The sequence below is a fragment of the Epinephelus fuscoguttatus genome, linkage group LG1, assembly GCF_011397635.1.
Source record: "Epinephelus fuscoguttatus linkage group LG1, E.fuscoguttatus.final_Chr_v1".
NCBI lineage: Eukaryota > Metazoa > Chordata > Actinopteri > Perciformes > Serranidae > Epinephelus > Epinephelus fuscoguttatus.
The window spans coordinates 22,101,476-22,122,908 of NC_064752.1; the positions used below are offsets into that span (position 1 = coordinate 22,101,476).

Below are 21,433 nucleotides of genomic sequence, written 5' to 3' on the forward strand. Positions count from 1 at the left end.
TTGTTTTCCAACTAGTGTTTACATGTTTCCATGAATTCACATTGGTTTTATCTGGATGATCAAGTTTCCTCCCACAGTCCCAATACTTGCACGTCAGGTGGACAGGATGCTCTTACGCTGTCCTTCAATAAAAGCTTAGCTATTATCCCATTTCCAGTTATATATACACCATTATTTCATACAAATAGTTAGGTGCTTCACAGGATTAATAAAAAATTTAAACAGAGAAGCCATGTGGTTTTCAAATGTCTGTGGTCAACAGCCTTGAAAACAAACAAACAAGCAGCCTGCAGCTGTAACAGCAGGGAAACAATTAAAAGTTATTAACCAAAATATTATTGCTTATTCAATATGTTGTAGTAAATAACCATTAAAAGAGGGTTATGTCTGCTGAAGGTTTATGCAAATATCTTGGAAGGAAATGTGTCAGTGTCCTTTTATGACTGACAAACATCCAGTGTTGCATGCAAATGTACATGCAAAAGCAACCCTGAGGGAAATGCAAATCATGACAACAATGAAAACTAATAAAAACATTCCAAAGGTCTTAACATGATTGTATTACAGGTGAAATTTTTAAAGATGTTTACTCCTGGTTTTCATAACGGCACGCTGGTCGCAGTGACAGGGTTAATGTAATGTGAATTTTCCCCTACGATGACACAATGAGCCGTCCACAGAATGTAACATGTGCAGAGTGATGAATGTGAGGTTTAGCTGCAATAATAACTCAGGGTGAGTAGGCGTAATGAGAATTTACTGCACTTAATGTGCTCATCTCCTGAAAGATATTTACACCAGAGAGAGTCAGAGAGCAAACCACAAGCAAATGTCAGGAAAATGCTCCGGAAAGATGAACACCACTTGTGTGACACACACATATACATACACAGGAGGTGCAAAGTGAGTCTGGCAGTGCTTCATGAACAAGACAATCAATAATGCCATTAAATAAGATGCTATGAATCGAAGTTTCCTTAAGAATAGGTAGAATAGATGTTGACAAAATCACAATCATAGCGCAATTAATACAAAAAAAATCAAAATCTGCTGTGTTAGCCAAGTATGTACACATACACACACACACACACACACGCACATAGATTGAATCTGACTTTGGTTTATACTGTATATTCTGTAAAAATATCTTCACTATAAAAGTTAAGAGGTGCTGATCTTTCATCTCATGTCACCACATATGGAAATACAGCCAAATACCATTTCACCTAATTTGCAGTTATTTGGTATCACACATTCAGGTGGCCAGGAAGAGGAGTGGCCAATATAACCAATTCCCTTTGGGGCTTTCAGGCGAGTTTGCATACAGCAACTGATGTAACGACATATATGCACGCTCTGCTCATCCCTCGAGCTTCAGTCTCAAGCTTATCTGCATCATGTCTGCACCTGTCACTCTGTTGGTGTTGTGCTGGGCGTTGAGGCTGAGCTGCAGCGCCAGTTCACCCGAGTGGTTCCAACACATTTCTACCAGTCTCTTCAATTTGTCCGGGGACGTTGTGCTCGGAGGGCTCTTTCCCATCAACCTGCTCACCAGCAACCTCAGCCAGAGGAGGGAGCCTGACGACATCAGCTGTGAGAGGTAATGAGTTTTGAAAAATAGCATTTTTGGGGGGGGAATAATGACCCTCTTATTTGAGATTCCGACTAACAAGGCTTCTGTTTTCCTGCCACAGTTTAAATGAGGACGGACTGGGCCTCTCTCTTGTCATGAAATTTGCAGTGGATGAAATCAACGCAAACCAAGTTCTGCTCCCTGGCATCAAGTTGGGTTATCAAATCTACGACACATGCAGACAATCTGCCGTCATCGTGAAGCCTACCATGTCTTTCCTCACTGCAAAATCCAACAATGCACTATCTGTTTTGTGCAACTACACCAACTATGAGACCAGCATATCGGCTGTAATCGGTCCCTATAGCTCGGAAATGGTGTCGGTCATAGGAAAACTCCTGGGATTCTTTCTGATGCCACAGGTTTGGTTACAAATATGTCTAGCAATATGTCTGCGTATATTCACATCCTGGGCTAATTGAACTGTTCCTAAAAAATATTTGTAATGTTGAAAATAAATCTTTAAAGTGAAGCTTTAAAACTTCTACAGTGTCCCACAAGAAGCTGATTTTTTCATCTCAGAGGGAAATGAGGCTCAAATTGTTGAATTGTTGAATGAATACTCGCTGTCCTACAAAGCAAGCTGTGTCACAGAAAAATATTTGTTCATTTATTGTCAAATATCAATTATTTTTCCTGTTTTTAGTTTTTGAAGTACAGTAACATAGAAAACTACTGCCCACTTACAGAGCAAATTATCCTGCAACCACAGTAAATGTGCATTAGGGCTGCAACTGACGATTATTTTCATTGCTTTTAATTATTTTCTCGATTAATCAATTAGTTGTTTGGTTTATAAAATGTCAGAAAATGGTGAAAAATGTTTGCTGAGGACCAGGATGACGTCCTCAGATGTCTTCATTTGTCCACAACCCAAAGATATTCAGTTTACTGTCATAGAGGAGTAAAGAAACCAGAAAATATGCACATTCAAGAAGCTGCAATTAAAGAATTTTGACTTTTTTGTTTTCTTAAACAATTACTCAAAGCGAATATTAAATTATGAAATTAGTTGGCTAATAATTTATTAGTTGACAATTAACAGCTCTAATGTGCATTGTGTGTCAACAATGGAGCACTGCTGGGAAACATCAGTGTGGTAAAATTTAAAAAGTGGTATCTAACTCTTCTCGCTTTAGATTAGCTACGGCGCCACCAGTGACAAATTCAGTGACAAGCTCCTCTACCCGTCGTTCTTCCGTACGGTGCCCAGTGACAAGTGGCAAGTGGACGTCATGGCGCTTCTGTTGAGGGAGTTTCACTGGAACTGGGTGGCACTGGTGGGCAGTGAAGAGGAGTACGGACAACGAGGTGTGCAGGAGTTCTCCAAAAAAGCAGAAAAAATGTCCATCTGCGTGGCCTATCAGGGGCTGATTCCAGTGTACACTGACCCTGCACCAGCTATCAATACCATCATCCAAAACATCAAAGAAACCAAAGTCGGAGTGGTTGTGGTGTTTTCTCTTGTAGAGCCTGCTGTGAGGTTTTTTAAAGCGGTAAGTGCATCACTTTGAACAAGTATTACATATTATTGGTGGATAGATTATATTCAGTTCAATGATCCAATCTGATCTACTCCAGGTCATCAGGGAGAACATAACGGCTGTGTGGATTGCCAGCACAAGTTGGGCTATCAATAATCAACTGGTTTCCCTCCCCAATATGAAATCAGTCGGTACAATCATTGGATTCACTGATGACACAGAGACCCTGGATCTGCTCCCTGCCTACACGCAAGCGCTCTTCACCAAACTGAGTGAGGAGAGGGCAAAGACACCTCCTTCAGCACCAAAGTCCAAAGGCAACCCTGACAATCCCTGCCCCCAGTGTTGGTTCTTGTCAAAGGATAATATCAGCCTGGTAACAGACGCTGTAGTGGAACGCACAGCTTTCAGTGTGTATGCTGCCATCTACAGTTTGGCACAGGCACTGCACAACCTGCTGAGATGCAATTCAACTGCCTGTATGCACGGGCCTGAAACCAAAGTATATCCCTGGGAGGTGAATTCTTTTCTTTTTTGTGCTCAGATGATTTGAAATTAAAATCATTTTTCAACAACATTGAGATTAACAGATTAATTAAATTGATTAAAGAATAAAATCTTTTTTTCCAGCTGTTGGAGGCTTTAAAGAATATGTCTGTAAACATAAGTGGCAAACATTTAGAGTTTGACAGTAACGGCAACCCAAACATCGGATACAAGATGACTGAGTGGGTCTGGAATGGTTCGGAGGTCAACTTCATAAATGTTGGAAGCTTTCATGACCAACAACTGACCATCAACAAGACCCTCTTCAAATGGCACACTGACAACTCTGAGGTAATTTCAACAAGTTACTAGAAACTTGACAGAAATTTGTAATCATTATGTCTACCTGAAAAGCTTTGTGGTTAAATTTCATCAGATCATAAACAAGTCTGCGCTCCTGAAATGTTGCATTTTTTCCCACAACAACTTCACTACAACAACTTTTGCAGGCTCCTGAGTCCAAATGTTCAGCAGACTGTGACAAAGGCCAGGTCCGCAGAGTCAAAGGCTTCCACTCCTGCTGTTTTGACTGTATCGACTGTTTGCCAGGCACTTACCAGAAAAACAAGGGTAATGTGTTTTCTGTCACATACTTAAACCTAGGGCTGCCCCCGACTAAGAATTTCCCGAGTCAACCAACAGTCATCATTTAGGGCCATTAGTCAACTAGTTGCCTGCCTGTTTAGACATTAATTTAATTATTACTTATATATTTCGGGCGGGGCAACACAATGGTTTGAGTTCAAGGTGTGAGAAATAATAGTATCAGTAACATTGTCAACACTGTGCTACATTACAGAGAAATACAAAACCGTACTAATGAACCTTCATTAATATAGGCCTATATTTTATCTACAAGTGCACGTCACACACTGAGCGAGCCGTCTGTTAATGACGCTCTCGGCAAAGCAGTGATGATTGTGCTAAGTGGCTAATGGGCATGTAGCTACTTACATGTTTGAGATGATACGTCATGTGTGTAGTCGACCAAGGAAGATGAGTTAACATATCACCTTGGGTTCGTCCTTCACCTTCTCAAAATGATGCCACACTTTTTCTTTTTCTTTTTTTTTTTTCAAGCAAGCGATGAAGTCTTGTTAGCTAATGACCTTTCTGGTCGATTAATGTTTGGTCAACTATTAGGGGGCAGCCCCACTTGAGATTATTAAAATTCCTTACGTCAAGGAATGGTGCAACGTTTTGGGAAATCAAATCATTAAATTTACAGAGAGCTTAATGAGAAGTTTCACATCACTCTCAGGTCCATAATGGTAAAGACAGCAGCCGGTTTGTTCTCACAATCCCCATAGATATTACTGGCCGAAATGGCAGATAGTGGAACAACCAAATTGTAGTGTGTCCTGTGTTGTTGGTAGCTGCTAGTCTCTGAGAAAAAAAACAGAACATGATCTGGTTGTCTTGCCTGGGACAGTGTGTGTGAAAAGTTGTCTGTTTCCACTTTAATCAAAGCAAATTTCCTGTTGTGCTCTTTGACTCACAGAGGACATCCAGTGCACTAAGTGCCCTGAGCGTCAATGGTCTCTAAAACGCAGCACTAAATGCACTCACCCCACCTTTGTTGTTTTGTCCTGGGACACGTCTGAGGCTCTGAAGATGACGCTGGGTGGGGTGCTGCTCCTAGTATGTCAGGTGTCAGTGGGTGCTGTGTTCCTGAGATACAGAGGGACCCTGTTGGTAGCGGCCTCAGGGGGAGTCCTGAGTTTTGTGGCTCTGCTCAGCCTGATGGGAGCTTGCCTTAGTCTGGTGCTCTTCTTGGGACAGCCGGGGGACGCGGTGTGTCGTCTGCAGCTGCCCCTCACCTCCATTTTCCAAACAGTGGCCCTCTCCATCATCACGTCCATCTCACTACAGGTGAGGAATGACAGGTAAAACACATCACTGTACTGTAGGATAAAAATAAATAGTGCACATTGTAATCAGGCTGTAAACCTCTGTTTTTAAACAGATAATCTACGTGACAGAGTTTCCGAAGAAAGCCGCCTCTCACCTCCACATACTGAGAGGCCCTGGGAGCTGGCTGTTTGTGCTGGTCTGCTGTGCTGTGCAGGCTGGTCTCTGTGGCTGGTTTGTTCAGGAAGGGCTCTCGCTGTCTGAATATGTGGCACAAATTAATATAAACTTTATGGAATCTTTTCTGGCATGTCCAGTGTCACCCTTGCATGGATTTGCTGTAATACAAGGTTTCAACGGTGCCTTGGCCCTCATATCCTTCATGTGCACCTTCATGGCAGCAAAGCCTCTTCATCAGTACAACCTTGCCAGGGACATCACCTTCTCCACTCTCATCTACTGTGTGTTCTGGGTGACCTTTATTCCAATCTACATTGGTTTGAATGAAAAGAACAAGTCTATTGCCCATGTTTCTTTCACCCTGGCAAGCAACTTGGGACTGGTGGTGGCCTACTACTTCCCAAAATGCTACCTGCTGTTGAGAAGACCTGAGCTCAATACAGCAGACCACTTCTGTACCTTCCTGGAGGGCATCCCACTAACACAAGCTCAGGAGGAACTACAGCCACAGACAGGGTTTCAGAAATAAACCAAAATGCAGTTTTATGAATAAAATCTCAAAGAAAGAGTCTGCAAGAGTCATATATCTGTAAAATTTTCATTTTATATTTATATTTGAACAAATAATGTTTGTGAGTTTCATATAATAAATTAGCTTAGGCCTACAGTATAGGCTGCGAAACACTCTGTTAATTAGGCTTTAATAAGCTGACCCATAATGTACTGTGTAATCATCAGGCCCATACTGTATCTGCACCTGGAGAACTCCTCAAATTTCTTGCAGATTTCTTGCAGATTTTAGGAATATAGACGCTGCTTGTAAAACTCAGAATATTGTAAATCTCTCCTCCACTCCCTTGCGCATGTGTGTGACTATCTTGTGTTGTAGTCAGTTAGCATTAAAATCAAAGTTTGTATTGTACTGAGAGGAAATGTCAAAAATCTGATCAATGAAAATATGATAAGATTTACTGTTAATAAATTATTAATAGATTGGCAAATTCATTTTTGTTCTCTCTGCTCCATATTGAACCTTCCATTTTAATGACCCTGTGTCCCACATTTTGTTGATTGACTTTTCCAACAAATGTTTACATTTTTCTTGAAGTGTTCGTGATTACATACAATTTCTGATTCAAAGTTTCTACTAAAATCTACTAAAGTAATTATTTTAGCCTGCTTGAGGTAATTTTAGATCTAAATGTATTGTGTGAGGTTCTTTTTGTTCAAAGGCAACTGTTTTGGATCATTGCTAAAAACAATTTTAAAAAAATCTGCAGACTCCGTTGAGGCCTGGTAATCATTAAAAACATAAAAGATATACTGCTCATGTACAAAGTATGAAAACAATACATTTTACAACTTAAATTGCATTTTGTACATTTTTATTATAATAAAAAGTCTAATTTTCTTGTTAACATTGCTAACATGTATGCAATATATATAACAATAAAGGGGCAATAAAAAAGGTAATATTTTGTTTTCTTTAACTTTTCCAATAGTATGTATCAAGGCACTGCCTATACTTGAACAATCTCAATCAGCGGTTAAGACGTCTTCAGGTCTTTAACTAAATAAAAGTAACAATGTCCTGGATATAAGTATTATTATCAAAATGCACCTAAATTCAAAAAGTAAAGACAGATGGTCTCTTGGACAGGGGTTTTTAGGTATACTGCTGATTATATCCACTGAGATTGGAGTTGTGTGAAGTTACTCTGTGCTAGGATTTAGTGAGATCATCATGTACCTATAAGAATGATAATGTTATTAATTGCCTAGGAGATTTGGCCCTGAAATCCTAATTTTTTATCTTGTACAACGTAATAACCTGCATTTACAAATTATTATCTAGCGTGCATAAAATTTAAAAACATATTATATTTTGGGACCTCAAAGGCTCCATATTTTAACACCATAATGAGTACTTTCTACTAACCAATTACTTTACAGTGTAAGAAGTTGAACTATACCAAAGCTACCCTGTGGAAAAATCTTGTTCGGTTAATGAAAGCTACTTGGAAAAAGTATTTCAAACTACTTTGTGAAAAAAAGAAAAAAATTACAATGTACATGTTATATAAAATTATAACATAATAAAGTAGTCTACCAAAAAGTCACATGCCAACAAAAATTGCCACTCAATTGAATTTATTGCATGGTTAACACTTCCTGCAGCTACAAATATTTTTCCTTGAGCCTCCCTGAGTGACTGGTGGAAAATGCACGACCCTCCCTCCACCATATAGTAATACTTACTGACAAAATATCACTATTTTAAGCTCAGATTTGGTTATGTTTTTTTCTGACAAAAGCAAGCCTTGCGCATTATAGAAGAAGAAGGAGGAGCAGAAGAAGATACACTTTATTTATCCCTGAGGGAAAATTAATTTTTTTCACTCTGTTGTCATATACACAGGCCTGAAATACACACACATCCCCAAACAAGACCTATGAATGCATTAAATGGAGAGATGTCAGAGTGAGGGGGACTGCCTCTTGACAGGTGCCCTGCTCAAGGGCACCCCAGCAGTGCCCAGGAGGCGAACTGGCACCTCTCCAGCTACTCTTACACACTCCATATTTGGTCTGGATGGGGACTCCCTCCGGTTCTCAACCCAAGTCCCCATGAGCTATTGCCAGCCCAGTATGTTTAGGGACTGTCAAGAATTTGAAAATACAACGATAATTTCTGTTTTTACAGTTTCTGGCTATGATAAATGTTAAAGATGGAGTCTGTTTTAAAGAAAGCATGCCTTCCAAACCCACTCGAAGGCATGTTTTCTGTAAAAAACTGTGGTAAAATAAATACAAAATACAATCATTTCAATTTCTATCCCCAGTGCTCATAAAAAATATTTGACATACCTCCGACATTTTGCACCACTCCCTGCCCCCGACAACTAACGAACGGCCCTTACAAGACGTAAGGAGCAACACTAGCCGAAAGGGAAAACTTTCAAGCTAAGCTAAGCTAAGCTAACGTAGCTTTTCTTTACTGCTCTCAGGCTCATCTGTTGCCATCCAGCTGACTTTAGACCACAGAGTTACAGTCCTATGAATCCTGTCAGGCAGCTCCTCTTCTCAGTGTGTGTGTGTGTACAGGCAGACTGGGACCTCTTCACCACTCAGACTGGCTGTTAACACTTGGCACAAACCGCTGACAGACTGACGGTCCCAGGTCGCCGAGCAACGGTTGCTAACAACTCAGGCTTCCGTTAGCTTGCTGCGAGTCCTGACAGGTGACACTGGGTTTTCACTTTTTGAACTTTAAACTGGTGAGATAATTGCTTATTTGTTCTTAATAGCAGCCAGATAAATTCTTATTCGTCCTTAATAGCAGACATTTTGGTACCGTTCATAACTATAAACAAGCTAACTATCACAAGTCTTCCATAACAGCTAGCAACAGCCGTGGCTACTTTGCTTATCTTAGCAAAGTAACGTTAACGTTGCTAACGTGTGTTGTGGTTAGCTAATGTTAGCTTAGATTTGATTATCTGCCAGCTAGATTATCTTAAACCTAGATTTAAATATCTAGGTTCATACAGCAAACTCAGTCGTGCACACTCAAGTTTTTAATAAATAAATATCTAAAAATCAAATAACAAGAACTCTGTATTTTTAAATGTGTTTTTCAAGAAAATATTTAAGACAAAAATGTCTATCATTTTCATACATAAACTACCACTTCAAAACCAGTGTAAGGACATTTTTAAATTAATTTTCCTTTCCTTTTTTTAAGTTTTCTAATCTAACAGGCAGACAAGATGTCAATGCCAATTAAATGCTGCTTCCATATTTTTAACATTTTAGTCATATTTACATATTCAGCTTTTAATCTAGGGTTGAAGGCTGAGTTTGAGACTAGGTTCGATTAAACGTAATGGTCAGCAGGATAATGACATTAAAAGTTGAATATTTTCTGTAGACGGCACTACTTTACTTTTAATTTTTATCCAATAAAGACCAGCATAACCATGCCTCGAGGAAGATCTGCCACGAGTGCCCGCTCAGACAGCAGTGAATTGGATATTGATGGTACAGGTAATATTGGTTGTACAGTGTTACTGTCATTAATTATTAGATATTAATGGTATTTTTTCTAATTGCATGGCTGAAGCAGCTACAATATGCATATGATTTTTTTAAGCAGAATCAGAAATAGCCAAACTGCAGAGACAGTTCAGGATCATGGAAGGAGATCGACAGGCCTACAGCATTCAGGCTCGGGAGCAGATCCGCAAACAACAGTGAATATGCACCACACCTACATCACATTGTCAACATGGTAGATGTTTTTTTTTTTTTAAAAATTTGCCTGATTGGTTGTTAATGTGATGTGGATGAAGGCAGGAGATAGAGAACCTGCTGAAGGAGCAGGAGGAGCTGCATCGAAACCTTGGTGCATGTAAGAGCGTGTCACGCCAGCAGCAGGACAGTGAGGACACCCAGAGTCTTCGTGCTCTGCTGGAGCAGAGAGACATGATAGAGGAAGAGCTGGACAAGGAGAGGCAGTGCCAAAAAGAGCTGGAGAAAGAGGTGAATTAAAGGGACATTTCACCTTCAAATCAAAAATACATATTTTTCCTCTTACCTGTAGTGCTAATCATCAGTCTAGATTGTTTTGGTGTGGGTTGCCCAGTGTTGGAGATATCGGCCGTAGTGATTTCTGCCTGCTCTCAAATATAATGTAACTAGATGGTGCTCGGCTTGTGGTGCTCAAAGCGCCAAAAAATTAGGTTTAAAAACTCGACAGCAATGTCTCTTTCCAGAAATCATGATTCGGTAACTCAAGATAATCCACAGACCGTGTTGTGTGCAGCGTCATGATTGAACTGTTTTCTTTTTTATCGCATTACACCCACCAACAGTATCACCGCAAAGAGGGAAACATGCATTGATGACAGGCTAGTGCTTGTGACTGTGCGAGATGTAAACATTAATGAGGTCCTACTTGGCTGAGCTGTACTCTTATCTAGCTCAGGTGACTTATGTTAGCAACATATCTACGCAGTGGTATGTTTGAGGTTGAGTTTTTCAAAAGTTTGTTGATGGTTCTTTTAGCACCACAAGCTGAGTGCCATCTGGTTACATTATAGGTGAGAGAAGGCAGACATCTCTACAATTGATATCTCCAACACTCTGCAACTCACACCAAAACAATCTAGATTGATAAATAGTACTACAGGTAAGAGGAAAACTCTGTATTTTTGATTTTTGGATGAACCATCCCTTTAAATCCTTTTCACTCAATATGATACTAATTCTCATTTAATTTTATTTTTACTGATGTTTTGCAATTTATGTTATATGTTTGTAATGTGGGCAGATCACAAACATGGAGATGAAGCTGGCAGGGCTGAGGAAAGGGGAGATCGGTACTGGTGATCGACAAAAGTCTGAGTTACGGCGGACTCAGAAAGCCATACGCACTTTGGAATACAAACTGAACAGAGTGAGTTCTGAAACTCATTATCACAAAATAACTTAAAAAAGAAACAAACAGATAATCAAGTATTGTGATACATTGTCTGTTTTCACCAGTGCATATCTTCACATATATTCTATTGCATGATTTGCAATGTCGTGTTCAGGCTTTGACTCGCTTCAATGAGCAGCTGACCAAAAACGGCCACCTGAGGGAGGAGATGCAGATTCTTCATATTGAGCGTGCCCGCTTCCTGCAACTACACAACAGGCTGGACAAGGTCAGAGGTCACATGGTAGAGGTTTTAGAGACGAGGCCTCTGACTCGATGTAGCTTCTTTGTTTAGCTTCCTCATTATGTAGCCTGTTATTCAGGTTGCTTTTTGCTGGTTTTCAGTTGACAAGAAAGAAAATATGTCTCTGCACTGATTCTTGTGTGTTGTAGGAACTGCAAGATGTCCGCAAGAAGATCGGGGAAATTGTCAACCTGTCCAATGCTGCTTACGATGCCAGGTCAGATTTGAGACCGTTACGTCATAATATCTACAAATTAGCATGGCATGCACTCATCTTGATTGTTAAATGTCTTATATAAACCCTCAGAGTGGAGGCTCAGTCCAAAATGACAATGATGAAGGAGAAGGCAGTGAAGGACCTCGCTCAGTACAACGCTGAGATGAAGGAACTGGAAAGGGTTATTGCTCATGAGTGCAGCCTGAAAGAGTTTATGACCACCAAGTGCAGCGAGCGGAGCGGGCAGGATGATGGCCATGAGATGGGACACAGACAGCGTAAGACACAGCCACTGTGTTGTGACTAATATTGTTGTTTTGACATATCAATAATTATGGTAATGGCGAAAGTGTTAGCGATGATAATAACACTGGCAGTGATGATGCAATGTTTATTCAGTGGGGAATCTCATCAATTACTAGCTTATGTTTAATCGCCCGGGCACAGTTTCATACAATATATCCCATGAGCACGAGCTAGAGAGAAAAATCCCATCTGATCTGCATGCAACAAAGTGATTGATTTTGAGATGATGGAAAAGCTTACCGCAGCCACACTGAAAATGGTTTTTAGGAGATTATGTTGCATGTTCTGCCTCTGAACTGAGTGTTGTGAACATTTAGAGGAACTTTGAGTCGTCGACATCTGTTCATCATTCTCTGTCAAACTGAATACTGGCAAACACTATAGCATTGCCCAGTTTAGTTTATTGCTATCATTATATTTATTGTATCAGTAACAATGTTTTTTTTTTTTTTTTAATTTATAAGTATTCTTTTTCAGTCAGGAAAGCATAGTGTATTTATGGTACCACAACTACCTGCTCATTGTCAGTAACAGGCAATTAAACAGTTTTAACAGAGTACAATTGACCAGTTGCCAACAACATTTACAGCAGAAACAATTAGACAGAAGCCAGAATAAATGTAGGACTGCTACAGAGTAAATAAGTCATCAATTCAGTTAAGTCAGTTTTTATTTATGTAACCGGTGGACTCTAGTGTTGTCTGCATTGTGTTGATATGAAGAGGCCCAAACTGTGGATTTCTTTGGAGGCAGTCTCAGTTTATTCCTGACAACTCTGACAGCAAGAGTTAAAAACAAAATAGGTGGGGTATAGGTGGGGTACCCCCAAGGGTGAACGTAGGGGTACAGACCCTGAGTATCAAGTGTTCCACATATTGACTATAGAGATCTAAGCGTGTCAGATAATAACAACTGAAACTAATTTTGTGTAATTATATTACTTAATATTACAAATGTACATTTGCCTTTGTTACACATATCACTGCTGTATAATTGACCCTGTTACATTTATATAGTGCCAAATCGTACCAAAATTGATTTCAGGACACTTTTCATACAGAGCAGGTCCAGACCATACTCTTTAAATTTACAGAGACCCTATAATTCAAAGGAATTCCCACCGAGAGCAAATACATTGTGCAACTTAGGTGAGGACAAACTTTCTCGAGCAGAACTAGACTCTGTGGTGGGTGGCTATCTGTCTATACTGGTGAGACACAGAGATGTACAGCAACAACAACAATAACATTAAAAAAATATTTCACTGCTGGAAAGATGGTCTTTCCAGAAACTGGGCTGTCTATGCAGTAGAAAGATACAATACTTTTAAAATTGCTGCTACATGAGGTAACAGAGGTAAAGGGCTGTGGTGGAAGAGGTGGAAAACCTAAACCAGCAGAATGCACTGCTTCACACCAGACCAATAAATGCCTCCGCTGGTGGGTGACATAATGCGTGCTTGTCTATTTTGACACAGAAAAAAATTGGCAGCTAGCCAGTAACAAACAAATTAAAATCAAATTAGCATGGAAGTTAAGCTAAACTGTGTGTAATGCAGCAAAGTTGATCAAAATACTTTCTTTTAATATGTCAAAAGTAGCATTACATATGATATGTAGTTTTATAATGCAGATTTGGTGTGTATTCATGAGTGATACAGGGCCAAAACAAGATTTGGCATAGGGCCCCCAAAAATCTAGAAACGGCCCTGGAAGCTAATGTGTCTACTGGATAAGATGCATCTGTGATGGGGAAGGAGCAGCATGTTGCTAAGGAGCTGTTTACTCTTTATAGTTAACATAACGTTATCGTCACCTCACTCGTTGTAAATGCAAACGTTGGCTGCTGTCTAGTTACCTGTAACATTACTGTTAACATCTAACAGTCAAACCTTACCTAACTGGTTACTTCAGCATTAACACTTGCAGGCTTACCTCACTGACATGGGCTGAATTCACCATTTAGCTGCGGCTGTCATGAGGTCAGAGGCTGAAGGCTCTGTCCTCTGTGCGTGTGTAATGTCAGGGATGTTTTTCTTTACTCTCTAGGCTACTGTAGTTGAAAATACACCTTAAAATACACTCTTTGAGGGTTTAGCCATTGCTATCATTGCCATCTGCAGTAGAGACGCTCCTCATGTGCTCTCCCCCTTCTACACTCAATCCCTGCTGTCAGAGCAGACTCATTGTAACGAAGGTATACATGGCAATTGTAGCAAAGTAAAAATAGATTACCGGCTCAAAAATATACTTGAGTAAAGAGTAGAAGTACACTTTTAAAAGAGGAGCTTGAAAAGTACTCATTCTTAAAACACTACTTTGTTACTCGTGCGTTACTTGTAACATGTACCTGTACATTACCTGTTGGTAATGATGCTTGTTTGCCCCAGTGTCAGCACTGAAGGAGCAGAGGAGGATGGACTCAGGGGAAGAGTCGCTGGATGCTCTAGAGGAGGTGTTCAATAAGATCCAGACTGTGACAGGAGAGGACAACCTGGACCTGCTGGTCACCAAGTTCATCCAGGGTAAGTCTTAATAACACAACCTGACTATTTCAGACTCATGTATACACAATCACAGGAGCCCATCTACACAAAAAAACATTATTTATGTGTTGATTGTTGATTTATAGACAGTGGCACCATAATAACAGTCAACTCTTTCCTTTGACAAAAAAAATGTATATGATGTATTTCAATGTAGTTTACATTTCTCTACCTTTGGTGTAACACTGAAGCTAAATAAATTTAAGGTCCCACTTTGATAAGAAGAAGAATCAGTCTCAGTTTAGAACATTTAAATGTGTCTCACTGCTGTACTGCTGTTTCGTTGTGTAGTTGAAGACCGGAACTTCGCACTCTTCAACTTTGTAAATGAGCAAAACAATGAGGCTGAGGCACTGAGGGATCAAATCAGCCAGGTGAGTATATTCATCATTAAATTCTTCCATTTTTAACTTCACAATATTTGCTTAAACTCCTGTTCAGTGCAACAGCCTTGATCATAGAGGTTACAAGCAGCCAGAATGAAGGATTTCAAAGGCCTTGGTTGCAGAGTTCTTACAAAATTCAAGTAGATTCATTCGTCTTGGTTCTGTTAGTTGACATCAGTTATCTACATATTTAAATGTCTGTGCTGAAATGTGTGTATTTACAGATACAAGCAGAGATTGAGCAGTTTCAAGTGGCAGGTTTACAACAGGAGCAAAATCATCGCTCTCTGCTGAGAGACATTGATGAGCAACAAAAGGCAGCTGAGTCTCAAGCTGAGGACTATGAAAACCAAGCCAGCATCATAAGCAAAATCCTGAACGAGATCAGAACAGGTTTGGCAGCAATTTATTTCACGGGTCTGTAAATTCCTGTTTGTTTCCTAAGAAGTTTTATGGTTAGTAATTACAGGGGAAATAGAGGCCGTGTTCAGTCAGTAAAATTCCAATTAGTTAATTCCACTAAAGTAGAGCCTGAAGTCTTTTAGTCAGTACACAGCAGAACAGATAAACATGCAAAAATTTGAAATATGTCTACAGGTAAGCATGTAGTTTAACACACATGTAGAACAATGTCCAATAGTCAATTAATAGTAAGTTTACATGGGTTTTATTTAAGCAGTTATATCAAGCAAATCCTAATTTCCCTAAATAAGTTTTTATTTTTTTTTAAGGAAACATCCCATGAAATTATGAGCAAATCGCAGGTCTATAAAATACTGATTTCTCTTAAATACACAGATTACAAAAAAGCTGCAACATGCTGCAGAAGAATAAGATTTTTTTTACCAAGTATGTTTTCATTTACAAGGAAATTGCTTTGGTCTTTGGTACATACAATAAACTTATTAAGAGGAAGTTTTAAAAAAGAAGTAAAAATAAAGGCAAATTACTGCAACAGCCTGAAACATAAATATAAAAATATTAAAATGAAATAAAACATGAAAAGGTTACTTAAAAAATACAATAACATAATACAAGTGCAACATAGCTGTTTCAGAATAAGAGAGCTGTACAGTTTTGTGCACAAATATTAATTAGAGGATGTGCAAAAGTTTACAGAATACCACATATAGACAGTGATCATGGGACATGGGACAGACTGTTGCAGGTACTCCTGACTCTTGTTTTTCTGATCTCACAGGAGTGAACAGCATCTTCTCCAAAATGGAGTGTGACAGCTCAGTGATAGAGGATAATCTGGGCTCCTCTTCAGGGGTCAGCGAGAACAACATCATGTCCTACCTGGGTCTGGTGGAACAGAAGACCAACGAGCTGCTCACCATACAAGCTTTCCTCAATTCTAAAGTAACCTGTCAACCTGTGGTCCTGTCTTTTCTTACACACATTCCTGTTATGTGTTTGCCCTGTAATACAACGTGCATTTGTATTTTTAACTCTACAGGATCTGGAAAAGGACTATAATCCAAAAGACCTGGCCAAATTCCTTTTGGGTCAAAATCCAGATATGCTTCAGCAGAACGTTACAGTCCAACCTACAATCAGCAGGTCGGCCTTATTTTTTCATTTCAGTAATTGCTTACATTTAAACACTTTGAACATCAGGCTGATGAGTGTGTTTGTGTTGGTTGGACTTCTCAGTGTGGAGTATGATGCAGAAGAGTCTCCGGTCACTGATGAGGAAGAACGGCCACTTTCACAGGGAGAACTCCGCAGAAGAATATTAAAAGGGGTTAGTGCAACACAGATCCTACACTTAAGTGGCTCTACTATGCTTTTTTTTTTTTTTTAAATGTATAGGGTTGGGGCGTCAGTGGCTTAGTGGTAGAGCAGGTGCCCCATGTACAAGTGGCCCGGGTTTGAATCCAGCCTGTGGCCCCTTGCTGCATGTCACTCCCTTTCTCTCTACCCCCTTCACACTTGTCTGTCCTATCCATTAAAGGCTGTAAATGCCCCAAAAAATATCTTTAAAAAAAGAATAAATAAATAATGTATAGTGTCATACAAAGGTAATTCCTCTCAGTCATGACTTATGAGCCACTGGAAGTGTGTGGCGGTGTATTTGTCTGCAGAGACTCTGCCCACAGGTGAGGTCAGGACTTAATAAAAAAATGTAGCAACCATGTGCCAGACCTTAAGTAGCAAGCACCAAGAGAGAGCTACGAAAATTGTGGACACAGCGCCAAAAAAATTCAAATATAGCGAATGAGAGTGAATCCACGGTTGGCTTTAATTATTGCTGGCAATATTGTTTACAAGCTGTAACCAACAATTCATGCATAGTAAACCTTTAAGTGATTATTTGTGCTTTACGTCATGCTACATTTGGTTTATTTTTCTGGATGTGATTTACAGGTTCTGCAGAAAGAGAGTTCAGTCCGGCAGGCAGCAACCAAAACCTCGAAGACCAGTCAGCAGGTTGACGGCAGACAGCGCTCGCTGGAAGATGCACTAATCTGACACACTGACCTGATCTGTGTAGTTCATGTGCACATCTTTATAAAAAGATCCTCATCATCTGCAGTTAAGAGCCTGCATTCATTGTTTACACTAATACAGATCAATGGGAGCCATGACCGCTGATGGAACAAGCCTGATTGGCCGTTTTAATACGTAGCAGCCTGCACATGTAAACATTTAAAGCTTAATTATGTTATGTGTGTGTCACCTTTTATGATGAATCATTGGCATGGTCTGTTATATCTTGGTGTGATTTGTTTAGTTGGAACTAATTAGGTTTGGAGCTATAAAGATGCCTTTTCAGATTCTGGTAACCAGCTGTCCTTTTGATGTGTGACTTGCCATCTGGCTTTGACTATACAATCTGGTCGCAGTACAGCCCTCCCGCACTGGCAGCGCTTCATTACATGATACTTGCTGCTATGCTCAAATGGAAAGGTTGGGGGCAGCAGAACCTTTTGTAATTCTAATTGGCATGCTGAGACCTCCAGTCTGTGTTTCCAAGAAGGAGGTGAGGAGCGTTCAGCGCTTCACTGACTGTACATGCTGATTTTGAGCACATTTTTGTTTGGTGGAATAATAATGATTTTTCTCAGATTGGAATCTATCGCACTTATTTATTCAGATTTATGCGATAAAATCATTTAAATAAACTGTGACCTTTGATGTTCACCACAATCATTAATCATCAGTCCCTTATCATGCTTGGTCAGTTTACTATTCACAGTGTAGGCATATCATATTATTCTATGTAATATCAGAAGTGTCTGTATCATTTTTATCTGCAACAGTCAGTGTGGCTTTCAGATGGTAAAAAAAAAAAAAACTTCACTTTGATCCTCAGGAGTTTCAAATGTCATCTTATCCAAACATCCTGGAGCGAGCCCATGTTGGGGCAAAGATGGCAGTCACTGCTGCGGAGAGCAACTTCCTCTGTACAAAAGAGAACATCGGGACGGGGAACTTATTTTAAGAAACATATTTTTACTAACAGTGAAACAATTAACAAAGGGTGTTGCTATATTTAGTTTTAAAGGTCACTCTGTTGCCATCATACCTTTTTTTTTCCTATGGTGCTGTACAGAGAAAGGCGGGGATTTGACACAAGTGTACCTGCCCATACAAGACAGAGACACTTACAGGTCATTATGTTAATTATCTTGCTTGAATTGTGTGGTTTTAATTAGCTCATCTGTTAAAGGTTTTTCCCTCCAGTGAGGTTCCAGCAGCTGCAATTTTCAGGAAGTGAAACTGCCACTCTGTAAACATTTATGACTGATCGACCAATGACTTGGTTTGCTCTGGTTAATCCCCCTCGCAGTCTCAACTGTGTGGCTATGAAAACAGATTATCAGAGATAAAAGGGCGCTGTGGAAAGGCAGAGGGGTGGCGGCGGTGGGAGATGAGATGGAGGAGGCTGCTTTCTTTGAAATTCTACTCTCACTTAGCCCCCTCCACTCCCAGCAAATTCTCGGTGCACACGGCTCTCTGCATTGCCATAGAAACCTTCCTTTTAATCACAACAGAAACCTCATTTCCTACTCCTGACAAAGAGTCCTCATTGCCTGTAGAGACCGCCTGCATCAGCCATTTCCAAGACCCACCTCCTTCTGCAGGCTCTACCTACTAGCCGCAGCGGCAGCCTCATTTACTCTTCCCTCTCCATATAAGCACATTTTCCACCTTTCCCTTGCTTTAGCTCTACAGTTTCCCCATTTTCCAGTGCATCTTCTGCTTTGCACCTCACAATCTCGTCATTTCAGTCACAGGTGTAGATTTCAGGGGAGGAACAAGAACATGTAGAACACGTGGATTTGTCCCCTCAAAAACCTGAGAACCCCAAAGGACTTTTACTTTGACAACATTAAAGACCTTTACACCATAAACTGATGCAGAGAGGCACAAATTGGTGCCTAAAAATTCACCATGATGCAGGAAACCAAAGGAGCACTGTAGATTTAGGGGATTTAGTAGCGCCTGGCGATGAGGATTGCAGATTTCAACCTGCTGAAACTTCTCCTGGTTAGAATTCCTTCAGTGTTCATTGTTCAGGAGTTTTTGCAGGAGCCAAATTGTCCACAGAGGTTTATTTCTCTCCAAAACAAACAGACCAGGTGATTAAAGAACTTGCGAAAACACTGAGTGAATTTCACATTACAAATCAGTGTTTCTGTGATGCTGTTTGGCATGTTAAAGACAGGCTGCAGGCTTTTAACATGTTCACCTTTTTTCTCTGATAATTTAAGTTCTAGACGTTCAGGAGGTTTTTACCAGGAGATGGAATTATTTGTGGAGGTCTCTTCATCTCAAAAACAAATGCACCTGGTAATTTCAATCAGTTAACACACTGAATAGAGTAGTTTTATGTTAAAAAACTATGTTCTTGACAGGCTGCTAACTACAGCCCTTAGAGACTGCACTACATGGCCGCTACAAAGTCCCTTCTTTATGTCGCCTTTGCATTTTACACAGAACAGAACAACAGCAGCATCATTCTGCCTAGGTGTGTGATTTAAGAGAGGATGCCGGCATCATGGAAACAAAAAAGGAGTGTAACACAACAGCGTCGGCCTCTAGTGTGACACTGAGTTGAACATACAAGTCGGCAGCGATTTAAACAATAACAATGGCATTAACATGGCAATAAGAATCATTTAACATCCCTGTTATATGGCAGTTGGTCTCGTCCTGTGTCCGTGATTGTTTTCCCAATTTGCGGATATTTTCAACCGCTGTTCTTTAAGTTAGTTGCTAACTGCTTATAGCTGCTTTCTAAATCTCCTGGAGCTGGGCTGCACACACAACACGTCGTCCAAACGTCAAACCCCTCATGGTCCCAGCAAGACGGGATCATGTCCCTTTTATACAGACGCCAATTCATTGCTGTTACTACAATGCCAGCTTAAAGGCGAGACCAGCATAGGCCCCTCAGCTCTGGAACTCCCTGTCTCAGGATCTGAGGCTGCTGAATCAGGGACATCTTTTAAATCGCTTCTTAAAACTGATCTGTTCAAACAAGCCTTTTTTTCATTTCAGCACACTGTTTATCTATATATGTCTCCTTAGATTATTTTTATTATTTTTATCCTATGTCATCAGTTATTGTATTCTTTTATTTTGTATAACTCTAATTGTTTGATTTGCTGCACCTCAGTGCAATCTATAGGGTGATTAGTTGCCAACTTCAAGTCAAGACAAGTTCAACTTTATTGTCATTTCCACCTACAGAATACTTGAGAACGAAATTGTGCTTTCTCCTCTTTATCTTTATATAAAGATAAAATTAAAAATAGAAAGATCAAACCTTTGCTTATTTGCTTCAGTGATGGTATTTGATCTTTATTTTATTTTCATTGTTCTTAGTATTCTCTTAGAATTGCCTAATTTCATTTGCTTGAATCCTTCATAGTTTTAAATCTGGGATCAACCACGTTCTGCCTTTGTACCTTTATACAGAATGGTGAGGAGGCATAAAGGCATGCAATTCCCACCATGAAGATTCAGTGTAAAAGGGGCTTGTGGTGGACAACGCAAATGGCCTTAGCCAGTGTTTGATTTGTCCATTCTCGGCTACTGTAGAAACATAGATCTCCTTCGATGAGGACCTGCTCCGTATTCAGATAAATGTCTAATTCTAGGGTAACAAAAACACAGTGATTCTGATTTTCAGGTGATTATACACTAATAAAAGCATCCTTATTATATTCCATTGCTACTAATATACCCCCTAAATCCTACACACTGGACCTGTAAGTATTTTACACCCAAAGCTCTCTGCTGCAGGACCCCAAACCCTCATTTTCATGTGTCCTCCAACCCCCAAATGTTGAAACAAAACCTACGCCCTTGATTTTAGTCAACGTTTCATTCTTGTGTATACCCTGCAGGCTGTTGAAATTGTTGCATATAGTTTAACTCATCCTAATCCAGAATGTCTAAACAGTTCCTTGGAAACACCTACACGCCCAACAAATACATGCACAGGAACATGCAAGGACAGGTAGCCTTTCTCCATTCCTGTCTGTGGCCTACTCATCTGTTTCTCGTCAAATTGTTACACTTATCAACCACAATGCTTGAC

General features: G+C 40.0%; 2 protein-coding genes and 2 long non-coding RNA genes across 7 annotated transcripts in view; 2 read left to right on the forward strand and 2 right to left on the reverse strand.

Moving 5' to 3' along the window:
* Positions 1-5,365, reverse strand: part of LOC125893416 (uncharacterized) — a 38,350-nt gene extending 32,985 nt beyond the window's left edge. The window contains exon 1 of one of the 2 annotated variants that reach the window (XR_007449886.1): positions 5,233-5,365. This is a non-coding gene — a long non-coding RNA (uncharacterized LOC125893416). The remainder of the gene's footprint in view (positions 1-5,232) is intronic. The other variant, XR_007449888.1, reaches the window with a different exon arrangement.
* On the forward strand, positions 1,398-7,148 carry LOC125893394 (taste receptor type 1 member 3). Its single transcript, XM_049584045.1, has 8 exons — positions 1,398-1,600; positions 1,695-1,995; positions 2,773-3,129; positions 3,215-3,634; positions 3,748-3,954; positions 4,113-4,233; positions 5,165-5,535; positions 5,630-7,148. The coding sequence occupies exons 1-8, from the start codon at positions 1,398-1,400 to the stop codon at positions 6,221-6,223; spliced, it is 2,574 nt and encodes an 857-aa protein (XP_049440002.1). The 3' UTR covers positions 6,224-7,148.
* On the reverse strand, positions 5,394-8,701 carry LOC125893424 (uncharacterized). The gene is made up of 3 exons (XR_007449893.1): positions 8,563-8,701; positions 5,672-5,774; positions 5,394-5,529 (listed from the first exon to the last, which is right to left on the reverse strand). It is a non-coding gene; the product is annotated as an uncharacterized LOC125893424 (long non-coding RNA).
* odad1 (outer dynein arm docking complex subunit 1) lies at positions 8,611-18,091 on the forward strand. 3 transcript variants are annotated; one of them, XM_049584075.1, is made up of 15 exons: positions 8,611-8,972; positions 9,663-9,735; positions 9,848-9,947; positions 10,047-10,236; positions 11,027-11,152; positions 11,292-11,405; positions 11,570-11,637; positions 11,728-11,915; positions 14,333-14,467; positions 14,780-14,862; positions 15,099-15,267; positions 16,076-16,239; positions 16,337-16,440; positions 16,534-16,624; positions 17,248-18,091. In XM_049584075.1, the coding sequence occupies exons 2-15, from the start codon at positions 9,675-9,677 to the stop codon at positions 17,350-17,352; spliced, it is 1,698 nt and encodes a 565-aa protein (XP_049440032.1). In that variant the 5' UTR covers positions 8,611-8,972; positions 9,663-9,674; the 3' UTR covers positions 17,353-18,091. The 3 variants fall into 3 exon arrangements, with proteins under 3 accessions (XP_049440032.1, XP_049440016.1, XP_049440025.1); XM_049584059.1 differs by having other exon boundaries at positions 8,612-8,972; positions 9,663-9,741; positions 9,851-9,947; positions 17,248-18,090; XM_049584068.1 differs by having other exon boundaries at positions 8,613-8,936; positions 9,663-9,741; positions 9,851-9,947; positions 17,248-18,090.
* The last annotated feature ends 3,342 nt before the right edge of the window (positions 18,092-21,433 follow it).